This window comes from Aulostomus chinensis, chromosome 10 (genome assembly GCF_037954235.1).
Source record: "Aulostomus chinensis isolate RoL2024-O1b breed Wild chromosome 10, RoL_Achi_v1.0, whole genome shotgun sequence".
NCBI lineage: Eukaryota > Metazoa > Chordata > Actinopteri > Syngnathiformes > Aulostomidae > Aulostomus > Aulostomus chinensis.
This window is the reverse complement of record NC_141329.1, coordinates 28404855-28418548: the sequence shown is the minus strand read 5'-3', so window position 1 is coordinate 28418548 and position 13694 is coordinate 28404855. Positions and strand designations below refer to the sequence as shown.

At 52.4% G+C, this 13694-nt stretch overlaps 3 protein-coding genes across 6 annotated transcripts; 2 read left to right on the top strand and 1 right to left on the bottom strand.

The window, feature by feature from the left end:
- Positions 1-79: 79 nt before the first annotated feature.
- Positions 80-4518, bottom strand: lipt2 (lipoyl(octanoyl) transferase 2). Its single transcript, XM_086216889.1, has 4 exons — positions 3932-4518; positions 1913-2474; positions 1703-1829; positions 80-513 (listed from the first exon to the last, which is right to left on the bottom strand). Exons 2-4 carry the CDS (start codon positions 2219-2221, stop codon positions 281-283), a joined length of 669 nt encoding a protein of 222 aa, XP_086073015.1. The 5' UTR covers positions 2222-2474; positions 3932-4518; the 3' UTR covers positions 80-280.
- rnf169 (ring finger protein 169) lies at positions 2617-9464 on the top strand. Of its 4 annotated transcripts, none has more exons than XM_086216870.1 (7): positions 2617-3203; positions 5154-5212; positions 5808-5900; positions 5982-6082; positions 6159-6240; positions 7250-9234; positions 9325-9464. In XM_086216870.1, exons 2-6 carry the CDS (start codon positions 5201-5203, stop codon positions 8369-8371), a joined length of 1410 nt encoding a protein of 469 aa, XP_086072996.1. In that variant the 5' UTR covers positions 2617-3203; positions 5154-5200; the 3' UTR covers positions 8372-9234; positions 9325-9464. The 4 variants fall into 4 exon arrangements, with proteins under 4 accessions (XP_086072996.1, XP_086072994.1, XP_086072993.1 ...); XM_086216868.1 differs by lacking the exon at positions 2617-3203 and adding an exon at positions 3896-4219 and having other exon boundaries at positions 5982-6067; XM_086216867.1 differs by lacking the exon at positions 2617-3203 and adding an exon at positions 3896-4219.
- Positions 9382-12620, top strand: spcs2 (signal peptidase complex subunit 2). The gene is made up of 5 exons (XM_086216890.1): positions 9382-9566; positions 10749-10832; positions 10919-11076; positions 11155-11292; positions 12296-12620. Exons 1-5 carry the CDS (start codon positions 9525-9527, stop codon positions 12480-12482), a joined length of 609 nt encoding a protein of 202 aa, XP_086073016.1. The 5' UTR covers positions 9382-9524; the 3' UTR covers positions 12483-12620.
- The last annotated feature ends 1074 nt before the right edge of the window (positions 12621-13694 follow it).

Sequence of the window (13694 nt, the reverse complement as noted above, 5' to 3'; positions counted from 1 at the left end):
TGTTATAAATATATCATCCTATCTTATGATTAGACCCCGCCCATTGTCGCCTGACCCCGCCCCGATGATCAGACTCCTCCCCATGGCAGATTTTTATTCATATTTCCATGAATTCAAATAAAATATAATGTAATAAAACATGCTGCTGAATAATTGCAGGTCTGATGTCACATGTTCATGCCACATGTAACCACGCCCCCAGGTTTTATTTATTCCTTTTAAGTCTGTCTCAGGTAACGCCTCCGGTGATCACATGATCAGCAGCTGTCCCATTGTGCCCCTATGGTGCCACCACTTCACAGTCCATCAGCTGGCAGTTGAACTGGTCCCTGAAGGCATCCAGCAGGTTGGGGACAACCTCATCCACGCTCACGTCGCGCCGCAGCTCGGCGCTCAGGGACGTCACGCCTTTACCTTCAATGCCACACGGAACGATGTGGCTGAACCAGGACAGCTGCGTGTTACAGTTCAGAGCGAAGCCGTGAGACGTGACGTAACGGCCCACGTGGATTCCTGCAACACAGCAGATTCATCGTTAGCCTGCTAGCTAGAGAACAAACGCCAAACTGTTGCTGCTTCCAGTTTTTGGTGGGTTTCCTTCATAGCTGTTATTGTTAGTTTGTGACATCATCACCATGGTGACGAGATCGACCACATGACTCGTCTGTCTTATTCCTGCTGTTCCACCTCTAACTACAAGTGGTTAGCTGAGTCAACCTGGTAACCCGCGCTGCGTCCAGATTGCCAAGTAGGTCTGGTCGCAGGTCTCAGAGCAGATCGTGGGTCTCAGAGCAGGTCGTAGGCTGTCCCAAACCACAACTGCCGTGAGTAGCGACCTACTTCGCACCCTAAATTCCAGCCTAAACACGCCCACATTGTAGGTCGGTTCAGGTGCATCCTACGCAGCAACCTATGGCCCACAATGCACCGCGGACTTCTTGTGGACCCGCAAGCCAAGTTTGCGCCACCAACAGTCTCATTCTGATGCAACACAAACATTTATAGTCGTTGTTGATGACTAACTGGCGACCTGTCCAGGGTGAACCCCGCCTCTCGCCCGTTGACGCTGGGATAGGCTCCACCCCCCGCGACCCTTAATGTGTAGGAATAAGCGGAAGATGACGATGGATGGATGTTGATGACTAAAGGTGCGTTCACACCAAACGCGACGCGGTGTGCGTTCATGTGCTTAATAATAGAGAATGAGTGAAAGGTGCGCTCAGAGCGGAGTGCAGTACCACAGTCAGGCCAGCAGGTGGAGCTTTCGTTGGTGCTGTCTACCTAATTGCAGTATCTGTGCTCTGCCAGCAGAGGTCGTGCTTCACCTCCAATCTAGGGTGACTGACTGGTGCCGCCGTGTTTAGGTTGTAGGAGGAGGACGTAGCGGTAGGTTGGCAGTTCGGACGCAGCCCAGGAGACTGGATCAGTGCAGCAGCAGGGAGGGAGACACCTGCTGGTCGGGAGGTGGAGGTGTTGAACGCGGAACCCTGACAAAGACGCTGGTTCTCTGACTGGAGTTCTGATCCGATCACCCACAGGAAGTTGGGCTCTCTCACTTTCACACCTTTTAATTCCTGAGTGGCCTCAGGTCTTTGCAGCGTGGGAATCAATGCGATCGGCGTGCGACATTTCATCAAAACGACTGTAACGTGAGGATGTTCCGTATGGCGTGAGTTCCGTGGTCTGGTATCCAAGAACATACCGATGGCACAGATCTTGTTGTCTCCGACCCAAACACCAGTGTGGGGGGACGTGGATGCACGGACACGGAACCTGCCACAGACAGAGATGATGGTCTTCTCCAGCTCGCCAACATACCAACGGACACTCTGGCAAGACAGGGACGTCGACGTCACACGCAAGACAGAGAACATCAACAGCTGACAGTGAGACCACGGAGAAAAGGTCTCACCTTCTTGAAGCTGCACAGGTTCAAAACCGGGTAGCAGACCAGCTGTCCCGGGCCGTGGAACGTGATGAGTCCTCCTCGGTTGGCGCGGTGGACGTCAGCGCCTAGCCGGCGTAGGCTGTCCAGCAAGGGGGCGGGGTAGGGTTCACGACGGATCCCGGTGGTGTACACCGGCGGGTGCTGACACAGCAGCAGGGCGTGTGCTGGACCGGCCCGGTGCCGGTTCACGTAGGTCTGCTGCAGCTGCAACGCCTCCTGGTAAGAGACCAGGCCCAGACGGAGCACCTCCACGACGGGCCTGCCGCCCTTCATGCCGAACCAAGACCGGACCGGAGCCTCCCGGTACAGCCGTGGGTCGCTGTCAGGAGGAGCAACACCGGTACCGGCCAAGAGTCCCGGCTGACGACGAGACTGAGACTGAATCTACAAACATGAATGACACATAGCAACATATGTGTGTGTGAGAGGGAATGGAGAGTTCACCGCTCCGGAGGCCGCCATCATTGTCAGCATCTTCTTCGTCTACCGGCTTCCACTTCCGGGCTGAATCTCACGCGGCTGCCACCTGACGACCGAAAGATGAAAAGTTTCAACAAAGAACGCGTATTTTTCCTCTGCTGTCGAGGAATGGGATTAAACTTTATGTATTTATAGTATTTATACTTTGTTGCTTCCATCTGTATTTGATGGGACTGTCCCTTTATAGAAAGGATCACGGGGATCGAACCAGCAGCCCTTTGGTTACTAGACTGCCTCTGCAGCTCTGGGTCAAACAGATACTCAGTCCCAAGAAGTGAGACAGGCCAGTGGGCTACCGGACCCCTGATCCAGGACTGGACCTGAGATGTTGAATCATTTACGACTGATCGCGAGTGGGAGGTTCCCACCGGATTCGTTCATGTTGAGTTGTAAAAGGAGACTGGATTTAGAAATGTTCTACGTTCCACTCACAGATCATACGGACAGCTTCAAACAGCCAAAATAATAATGAGAACATATGAGTTGGTACGATGTAGTTTGCATTCCTGGATCGGGACTCGTTTTGATAAAATATTCATTTCCGGTAGAATTTTTTTTTAAAAAGTCCAGTGTCAAGACGTTTGAACGCGTCAGAGGGAGCAGCGTTCATTCATGGTTCCCAGTCCTCCAGGCGTGACTGACGAGGTTTTGATGTGTAACTTTCCTTCATTTTGGATTTGACCTCTCCTGGTCTGTGTAAAGAAACCCTCTGGACAGGCCGAAGCCCAGATCCAGGAGTGCCAGGAGGAGCGCTCATGTTTGCTCCACACTGACGGTAAAGAAGCCTGCAGGAGCAGGAAAGCCTCCACCCCTGAGGGGATCAGAGGTTCCAGGTTTGAAGTTGGGCTTTTGTCCATTCTGTACACTTTTTGTGTCTCGTTGGCTCAGGTCAGCAAGCATGAGGTCCTGGATCAGCCGTCAAGAGGTTCTCTGCCAGGGCTAAAAGCACTTTTTTGCACCTTTGATGGCCTTTTTGGTGTTATTTTTTTTAATTGCCTGCTGTAATTCTTCCATTTTTATTTTACTTGATTATGCATGTTGTATTAAACAGCTCAAACTGACTTACCTTTTTAGCAAGTTACTTGTAATGTCTGTGCATTATTTTTAATATTGACTTTATTTTCTCAATCGTGTTATATTGCATATTAAATATTCAAGTGCTGTCAAATTTGCCTGATCACCAATGACCACATTCTGATAAAAATAAATAACTAGAAAAGCAACGTCAGGGGAACATTTGAGTCACGTTCAGGGAACGGAAAAACAACCTTCCTCTGTGACCGAGTAGCAACCAAAAGTAACGTTCAGGGAAAGAGAGAGGAACCTGAGGCAACGTTCTGAAAACTCTAGGAACCAGAATGTGCTCCTCGGGTCGTCCCTCTACGGTGATCCCTTCATTTGTCAAACTGATCTTTCCGTCTTTTATTTTGAAACGCGCCCTGCTGTTGGCGGGCTGCACGCGCGGTGGCAGCAGGGCGGGGTTTGTTTTGGGAGAGAACTCACCAGGGAAGATGGCGACCGCACGGTCCGCCGATCGGCCCGGCAGAGCGGCCAGCGCCGCCGCCGCCAGGTCCCGCTCCGGTTCCGGGCTCAGAACCGGAGGCGGGTCCGTGTCGATCCCGCCGGAGGACGAGGCGGGGAAGTGCGCGGCGTGTGCGGAGGCACAGACCGGCGGCAGCCCGCCCTGTCCGCGCTGCCTGGCCCGGAGACACTCCGGCAGCGAAGAGCAGTACAGGAGGCGAAGCGACCCCGAGAGGAGCGGCAGCAGGAGGGACACCGACAGCCGTAGAGGTCGGTATGTTAACCGGAGAACTGCAGCTCACATTCGCCGCCTTGTCAGCGCCTCCGCTGCTGCCGCTGCTGTTTTTCCCCCGCTACTAACCGACCGCGCAGACTCGGTCCGGTAAACTTGGTTACTAGTGACGGACAGCGGCGGGAGGCCGGGCAGGGAGCGGGTCTGCGCCGCGGTCCCGGGCCTGGAAACTGGCGGGTTGTTGCAGGAGTTTTGTATGAAGTTTGTCTGTGGGATCCGGGACCGGGGTCCTCCGCGCTCGAGGGAAAACTGTCCAGACTTGTTCACGTGTGGGAGGAGCTGATTGTACTGATTGCTGATTGTGTATTGAACTTGTTGATTTCCACAAGTCAGGGGACGTCTGCCACAGGTTCGACTCCCGTTTGATTCAGGTGGTGATTCTGAGAGAGAACATGAGGGACACGCACACGCCTCAGACCCCCCAACCGGTCAAAGCAGAAGGCCGTCCCCACTGATCCTGGATCTGCTCCACCTTCCTGCTGGTAAAGGAAGCTTCTGGTGGCTGCTGTTGCAGGATGTGCTGCTGATGGAGAATTGTTGGGTGGAGGTTCATTGAAGGAGGGAGGTGCTGGACCTGCTCTACTTGGACAGAGTCAGGACAGAACTTTGGTTGGGGTTTGGCGCCGTACAAATAAAATTGACTTGACTTGACTCAGAGACACAATAGAGACGCCTCAAAAGAGTGATGTTGCAACAAACAAATCTGTTCTCACTGTCTGTCCCTCAACTTCAAGACGTGTCCCCGTGTGATGATCAGGTGGTTTATCTTCAGCCTCATTTCACGCCAACGACAAGCAAACTCGTTCGGCAAAGGATGACATCAGCATCCTGACATCATGGCTGAAAGTTTCCCAGGCGCTCCTTGAAAATGTTGCCGTCATGTCCTCATTGTTTGTTTGTGTGTCTCCTCAGAGGTGTTTGTCTGTCCCAAGACGACGGACGTCCCATCAGGTCCCAACATGAAACACAAGGTGAGTGTCTGAGGACGCCGCCATATTGATTCGTTGCAGATAGCTGGTCACCGTAGCAGCAGGTGAAAGCACTGCGTGTGACTCCTGGCCTTCACGAGCTGTTTAAGCTATGCTACAACATCCTACACTCCCCTTCCCAGCCAGAAGCCGGTTGGTCCACAGCAATCTCCCCTTTAGGGGGCGCTCAAGTTACACTCGGCTCCTGTATGTAAACTGGCCTGATTTAGAGACGCGCCTGTTGGTCACCATACGACCCCTTGCAGCACCTTCAATAGCGTCTGACTTGATGTTGTTGTTTGACCGTCCCAAGACGCCCCCCATCCCCCACTGCCAAGTTTGTCCATAAATGTTTGACCCATAATGGCACCAGTAAAGTATTTAGGCTCCTCTCGTGAGCCACCACGACTGTGGGACACTATATTTCCATACAGGACCACTGAGTTCTCTGGCCTGTTGGTGGCGCTGCTAATGCTTAATGATGATTGATGATGAGCACTGTTCAAGATTGTGAAGGAAAAATAGAGCTTCGGAGCTCTCGACGGGACGCAGGGAACGTTTGGAACAGGACCGGTGGAACTGTGCCCTGTGTTTTCAGCTGCTGGTGTTCGAGGACAGAGAAGACGTCCGCAGGAGAAACGTCCTGCTGTCGAAGGATGAGTGTGTCCCCCTGTGGCGCGATGAAGAACCCGTAAGTTTTCTTTGCTGTCTGTGGAACCTCAAGTGTCTGGTCAGGTTCTTCAGAGGCCTCTCTTCTGTTGGTTCTCCTCAGGGACTTCTGTCTGACTCGGAGAACGAGGAGCCTGTCAGCCGAAGGTTTCGAAACGTCTCCGCCTTTGTCAGGAAAACCAAAACCAGGTCAGGCTTTAGCGGGTGAGTGCATCACTTCTTATCAGCTGTGAGCTTTAACCTCCCAGCGTGACCTCTGACCTCTGTTTTTCTTCTTCAGCGGCTCTCAGAGGAGTCAGAGCTGCACCGACCCAGTGGAAGAGCACGGCAGGAAGCTGAAGGGCATTGCCCCATCGGCCACGGTGGACAGAGTTCTACACCACAAGCACACTTGGCAGGGTTCTTGACTGCCACCAAAATAGTTGCACAAGTTTAGGGATGTGCAAATTAAAATCTTACCTAGAAGCTTGATCGTTATCATTTTGGTAAAACAGGAAGAGCGACATTTCCGATGAAAGCGGTCCTTTTTTTTCCTCCTTCAGCCATACAGCCCCCCCCCCCCCTGCCCTCTGTCCATGCACGGCTGCGACGCCAATCCCGTCCGTCCTCCACACAGCTGCAGTTTCCAGCTGCTGCCTGTCAGGCGCGGCCCATTTTATCCACCCGGCTTCGTTAACTTGCTACGACTCTGCTGATGTGGTCGTTGTCCCGTGGGTCGATGTGTTAGGATCACCGGCACAGAGAGTAATTTTATTCGAATGGCGCCAAAACACAACAAAATTTCTCTCCTGGCGTTCCACAAGTCGAGCAGGTCGAGAACCAGACTCTTTCGTTCGTTTACCCCAACAAGTCTGAAGTGCTGCGTTGTCGGCGCCTGGACTCGTCGGTCTGCTCGAGGACTTTTCATCTCCCGTCCAAGAGGCTCCTTCGGTTCTCAGCCACCGATGGGGAGTTGCAGGGTTTTCCAACTCTGCAGGGCTGTGACCCTCCAACAGTCACCTTCGCATGTGAGCGAGCAGCACCACCTCCTGGGCTGCGACCACATGCACTCTTGTCTGACCCTGTACGTCGTTGGTTATTCCGTAAGTTGACCACTGATGTGGTGACTTCCTGTCTGGGTCAACTTGCTCTGTGCACGTTGATGCGCTGCCCACCAAACACAGACCCGCTATGCATTTCCCCTGAGAGGCGCGCCGTGGCTCTCCAAGTGGCAGCGTTGCCTAGTTGGACGGCATAAACTTGTACTCGACAAGCACCCTTTGAGGTGGAGCCGCTGGTGGGTGGGGTTCTTGTGGCGAACGTCTTCATTGAGGTAGAAAGATCATGAGCTGATTGAGCGAGTGATGACGTGACCGTATGTTTGTGTCTCAGGTCGGGATCAGTCATAGCTTCACGGCAGGAATCCTCCTCTCCTCGGAGAACAGTCGCTCCGCCTCTGCCCCCATCACCGCACCGGACCGCCGCCTCGCCTGGCGCACTGTGATGACATCATCATCGACTCCTCTGGCCCTCCCTCAGCTCCGGCCAGAGCGATCTATCAGCCCTGAGAGCAACGACAGCATCTCGGAGGAGCTCAACCACTTCAAACCCATCGTCTGTTCGCCATGCACACCACCCAAGCGCCTGCCTGATGGCCGGGTGATGGAACCCACCATTGTCAAGTCCACGCCGAGGAATCTAACCCGCAGCCTGCAGAAGGCCACCAGCTATGAGGCCAGCCCGGCCGTCCTGCAGAAGTGGCGGCAGATTGAGCTGGACCGCCAGAGTCTCAAAGTCAACTCCAAGGCCACGTTGACAAGCCCTGTCAATGAGGTTCACACTGGCAGGGGTGGCGCCACGAACACTCGTCAGTCCCCGGGATGGCGGGACGGTGACAGCGTGGTGTCCACTAACAAGAGGAAGCTGGTGTTCGACCCTCCCACCGGAGACACCGACAGCTTCCAGAAACAGTCAGTTAAAATCCGTGTCCCTGCCATCCGCTACAGCGGCCAGGCAACTTTTATAGCAAGTTCAGACTTTGAGCCAGCAGTTGGCGCTCCGGAGCTGTGCAGTGCCGCAGCCTTGTTCACCCGGAAGCAGTCGTTCTCGCCGTACGACAGGAACTCTGGTTTCCAGTCCTGTAAATCAGTGCCAAAGGAGCCACAGGGTCCCAGGAAGGAGTCGGACAGTAGCGTCCTCAACCAGTCTACCTCACGGCGGGGCCGAAAGAGCCAGCAGAAGACCAAGCACCTGGACCCAGACCGCGATGCGGACCTTAGGCGGGGCCGACCCAGCAGCCATGACGCCTTTGAGGAACACCTCCTCTGCAGAATCCAGCAGGAGCGGCAAGACCGAGCGCTAGCCATGAAGCTTCAGAGACAGTTTGACCTGGAGAACCAGACTGGCGCGCTCAGGACCAGTCCCAACAAGTACTTCCTGCGGTCCTGGATGTCAAATCAGAACCGCAGGAGGCGGGGCCTACGGAGATCTAGACGTATCAACAAGAAGCACTAGCAGGGAAGGTGGAGTTATGCAAAGTTGACCTGAATGTTTGTACGTATTTGAATGAAAACTTTATTGAACCCTTTAAGCAGGAAACAACTGTCGAGTGTTATGAAGCGACTCCGTGGACTTTGTCCAAATACGGGCGTCACCAGCAAACCGCCAAACCCTGACAGCAGAGACCCGTCTCAAATGCATTCTGTTCATGAAATGTCCATGTTTACACGGACATCTGTATGACCCTGAATCAAACGCTGCCATGGAGACGGCGTCCTCGAGAGAAGCTAACAAGGACAGACGTAGCTTCTTGGCTAACTGACACACAGAAGGTAACTCGGTGGCGTGGGCGGTTCCTCGGTGGGCTCTGAAGAATCCACCACAGGTGCAGTGTTTGAATCCAGTTGGGTGGCTGGCATCCGTGTTAACGTGGTCACCGCTGGTTTATTTACAGATGAACTCCATCATAAATATATTTGCAATAAAAGGCGAAAGAATCAAACAGCTGATCTTCAACCTCTGTGCTGTTATTTTCATCCTCTACAGCAGGGGGCCTCAGCCTTGGGTCCAGGGACCCCTAGGGGTCGCCAAGAGTCTTCCAGGGGGTCATCACCAAAATCATTTCACTTTAATTTAAATGCTTCTATTTCAACAAATATAAATATATTTTCTTGTTATTTAACTAAATATATTTGTTGTTTCTTTTCTCCTTTTTGTGCTAATTTATTGTGTATTGTCATTATTAGTAAGTTCTTGATGTTTGGCTCATTTTCTGTGTTTGGAAGCGCCAGCGTCGATAAATCCGCCTTCATCTCAGTGAGTTTGTTTCTGGATCTTCTTTCGTTCCAGTGAATGCTGGCAGACGGAAGCCTCGGCAGGTGAGGGACCGACATTTATGTTTAGCTGGAAGAGAAAAGCAGCTGAATTTGCTTGAGGTTGCCATGGTGACGGCTTCTCGTCTCCTGGAGGTGCCCCGGAGCTTCTCCAGCCCCCACCCCCCAGCCAAGAGCAGCGGGGCCGGTCTGGGATCTGGACGGAGGGTTGCCGAGCGTGCGAGCGCGCAAGCCAGTGTACCGCTGGCGCTTACGTTGTTACGTCAAAAGCTCGGAAGAGAGAGCCAATCAGAAGAGGCCAGGTCACAAGCGCTGCGATAGTGGCGGAGCAGAAGATGGCGGCTTCGCGGAGCGGGAAGAGCGGACTGCTGGAGAAAGTAAGGACTCAAACTCACGTCGGTTCAGTCCGCCGGAGACTCGCGCTCACAATCACCGCCTGTCCGCGGGGGTCAGGCCGGAGCTTCGGTCCCCGGGAGGACGCGGACACGTTAGCACGAGTCTGCTCCGGAGCTGCCGGTCGCGAGCGAAGCTAACATGCTGACGGTGGTGAACGCAAACAATTTCAACCTGTATGTGTGCGGGCAGGTGATCGGGGTCACGGGAGACGGTCGTGACGTTCCAGACACGTCGAATAGTGAACGGACGTTCCGGTCCTCTGTCTCACATGCGGCACGCGCCCGCATGATAACGGTTGCTGCTGCCGGTGGTGGTGGACTCCCCTCCGGTCGGGGGACACGTGAGCCTCAGAGCCTGAGCAGTTTGGTACCGACATGAACTTCCTGTCTGACGGTTCGGTTCTGGTCCCAGTTCACCTGTGGACCGACTCAGACGGGCTGAGCATGAAGCCTGGTTTATGCTTTTGCGTCGCGTCATTGAGCATTCGAAGTTCTGCGTCGAGGAAACGCGTTGCTCTGCAATTCACCGCCAAGCCGCTAGGGGGTGTGGATGTGTCTTTGTTTGGTTTCGGGGGCTCTTGTCGGATTCCAAAACAAAACTTTTTACGACAGAAAGTCCAGTGCTTTTCTTTGACCGACTGTTTGCTTTCATGAATCAAACTGAAAACTCACAAACTTTGTCATGACAAACATGACTTCTCGAGGCCATTTTCTTCCGGAGACGCACATTTTTGTCGCGGAGGTTCTTCCACCTCTTCATGCGTTCGGCGACCTCCTCTGTGCGGACCAATCACAGTCCTTGACTTTTACGTCACGACACATCGCAACGCGTAGTCAGGATTTTTTGGAGGTGCACATCAGGGTCCGTGTAGGGGTCTGCATCGACGGCGTAGGTATGGCGTCGACACGACACAGACGCATAAACCAGGCTTGAGTCCCTGCAGCGTCTGACCCGTCAAAAGCCCTCGGCCCTGCATGAGCGTGCCAGACCCCCCTCCCCATGAACCAGCCTGATGTGTCCCTGATGCTGCTGAACACCCGGATATTCTCCTCTCACTGCTGTTCACCCCGTTACTCTGATGTCGCTCTTTTACCTTGAGGTCACTCTGTTACTCTGACATCACTCTGTTGCCGCGGCGTAGCTCTGACACTCTCATGTTTCAGTGGAGGATTGACGAGAAACCGGTGAAGATCGATAAGTGGGACGGAGCGGCGGTGAAGAACTCCCTGGATGATGCTGCCAAGAAGGTGAGTTGATGTCTCTGGACTTGATATGACAGGTTTGTGTCAGCTGATGGTTTCTGAGCCGTTCTTGCGGCGGCGGCGCTTCTCAGGTGTTGCTGGAGAAATACGGTTATGTGGAGAACTTTGGATTAGTGGACGGTCGCCTGCTTATCTGCACGGTGTCCTGTCTATTCGCCATGTTGGCTCTGGTCTGGGACTACTTGCACCCCTTCCCTGAGTCCAGACCGGTGCTGGCCTGCTGCGTGGTCTCATATCCTTTAACGCCTCACGTGATGTCGCTGATGTCATACGTGTGAACTGTGTGTTGCCAACCTTGACTCGTTACCACGTACTTCATCATGATGGGCGTCCTGACGCTCTACACATCCTACAAGGAGAAGAACATCTTCCTGGTTGCGCTGCAGAAGGACCCGGCTGGGATGGACCCGGACCACGTGTGGCAGCTCTGCTCCTCCCTCAAACGGTCAGCTGGCTCCATATTCATTTGAACTCTGCCGCCGTCCCAAACTTAACCACGGTGTTGCACCTCCAGTTCTGGCCCTGCTGGTGACGTTCTGGAACAATCTTGACAACTTTCTACAGAAGTGGATGTCATTGAAGGGGGGGGGTGACTTGTGCTGGTTTCAGTTGCTCGTCTTGGACTCATAAATGTTGACCATCAGGAGGCGGGATCAAACAGCCGGTGACGTGGAGACACGAGCACTCGCCCTCTGATTCTGGGGCTTCCGAGTCAAGAGGCGTCGCTCAGCCTCCTTTTGTTCAGGCAGTAATGATCCTTTGTGAGTGTAAACTGATGGAGAACGGTTCCAGGTTCCAGGTACGACCTGGTGAAGCTGATGTCACTGCCAAAGGTGATTACTGAGAAGAATCTAGATTAAAAAAAAAATTTCATTCTAAAAAAAATTTCGCTTTATAACTCCATGGGTCCATATACAGCAGCGGTTCCAACTGTTAACCAGTTCTTGATACCCAACCCCCACCACGTATTTGTGGCTGTTCATCACATGATGAATCTGGTTCTGAGCTGAGTACGTGACGACTGTGGCAGGTCAGTTTGTATATCATCAAATCAGGACCACAGCTCTGTGTCCTGGTAGAACAGGCAGAGAACCTCCGTCCTCCCTCCAGCAGGTCGGAGCAGCCTGCTTCTCCTCTTACTAACGTGACCGTACACCCTGTGTCTGCTCCGCCTGGTCACATGATACGTTTACGAGAAGCAACTGGAAGCAGCATCAGATCGTCACCTGATCAAACCTCCAGACATCCAAAAAGCTGTCAAAGTTGTCCTAACATTGTGTTCATGCTAACACTGCTACATGCTAACTAGCATAGCTTCATGCTAGAACTGCTATATGTAAGCACAGACACAGTTAAATGCTAACAGCGGTACATGCTAACATTGACCAGCCCTGTCCCAGGTCCCTTATGTGGTGGTCACCTGGTAACCTCCGCTCCTCTGTTGTCAGGTTCGATGACCAGTACACCCTCCGAGTCTCCTTCACAGACGGCAAGTCCAAGAGTTGGCGAGAGGCGGAATTCACCAAGTCCGTGTCGGCGTTCTTCGATGAGAGCGGGACGCTGGTGATGGACCAGTTTGAGAAGTGTGTTTCAAGACTTCATGATACGTTGGCCACTGAGAAGAAAACCAAATAAATCAGACGGGTTTCTGCACGTCACTGTTGTCTGCAGCGGTCGCACGTCTGGTGCTTGTTACAGTTTTGTATTGCGTTTCATGTGTGTCGCAACATTCTAATAAAGTTCTTTGTTCAGCTGATAAAAGCCCGCCTCTGTCATTCTGTTGCTGTAACGGTCCTGCACATGCAACCTTGTACTTACATGAAAACCTGGTTTGGCTGTAAAGGTGCAGTGGCCAACACTTCCACCTCCTGGCCAGCAGGTGTCTCCCTCCTGCTGCATTGATCCAGTCTGGTTACCAGGCTGACTTAGTTGACCCCATGTAGAAGATATCACACAATAACAACATGAACCAATCAGAGGCTAAAGTTGCTAACGAGCAATTGCTGTTGTTCGTTAGCAACCGTTAGCTCAGCTCTCCCTCAGTGACCACCTCAGTGCAGCTGTTCAGCCCTTCTGACATTTTTGTGGTGTTGAATTTTGAAAAACTGAATATTTTGAGATGATTTTTCTTACACTGAATTTATTTCAACAAAATAAAATTCAGAGGCAAAAAAATACTCAGTGCTAGAATTTGGGTTTTTAAATTCTAAAAGTCTGATTTTGATGCTGAAAAATTTCAATCTTAAAAATTTATATTCAAACTCAGATGGCACAGATTTACTTCCATAGCACCTGCAGCTCCTGGTACACCTGATACACCTGATACCAGCCTGGTACACCTTCTACACCTCATACCAGCCTGGTACACCTGGTACCAGCCTGGTACACCTGGGACACCTGATACCAGCCTGGTACACCTGGGACACCTGGTACACCTCATACCAGCCTGGTACACCTTCTACACCTCATACCAGCCTGGTACACCTCATACCAGCCTGGTACACCTGGGACACCTGATACCAGCCTGGTACACCTGGGACACCTGGTACACCTCATACCAGCCTGGTACACCTTCTACACCTCATACCAGCCTGGTACACCTGGTACCAGGCTGGTACACCTCATACCAGGCTGCTCATGCTGCCGGCTCAGAGACCCTCAACCGCTTGAGTTGTGAATATTAGCAACATTTTTAACCATCAATTATTATTTTCTAATTATTTCACCATTCTAATATTTTTCTCAGGTAAATGTTGGCTTAAATTCTGCAACTTTCTAAAAGTTCTGTGGATGTATTTTATTTTTTTCTAAGTCACCTGTGAAGGATCAGGATCAGTAATAATTAAG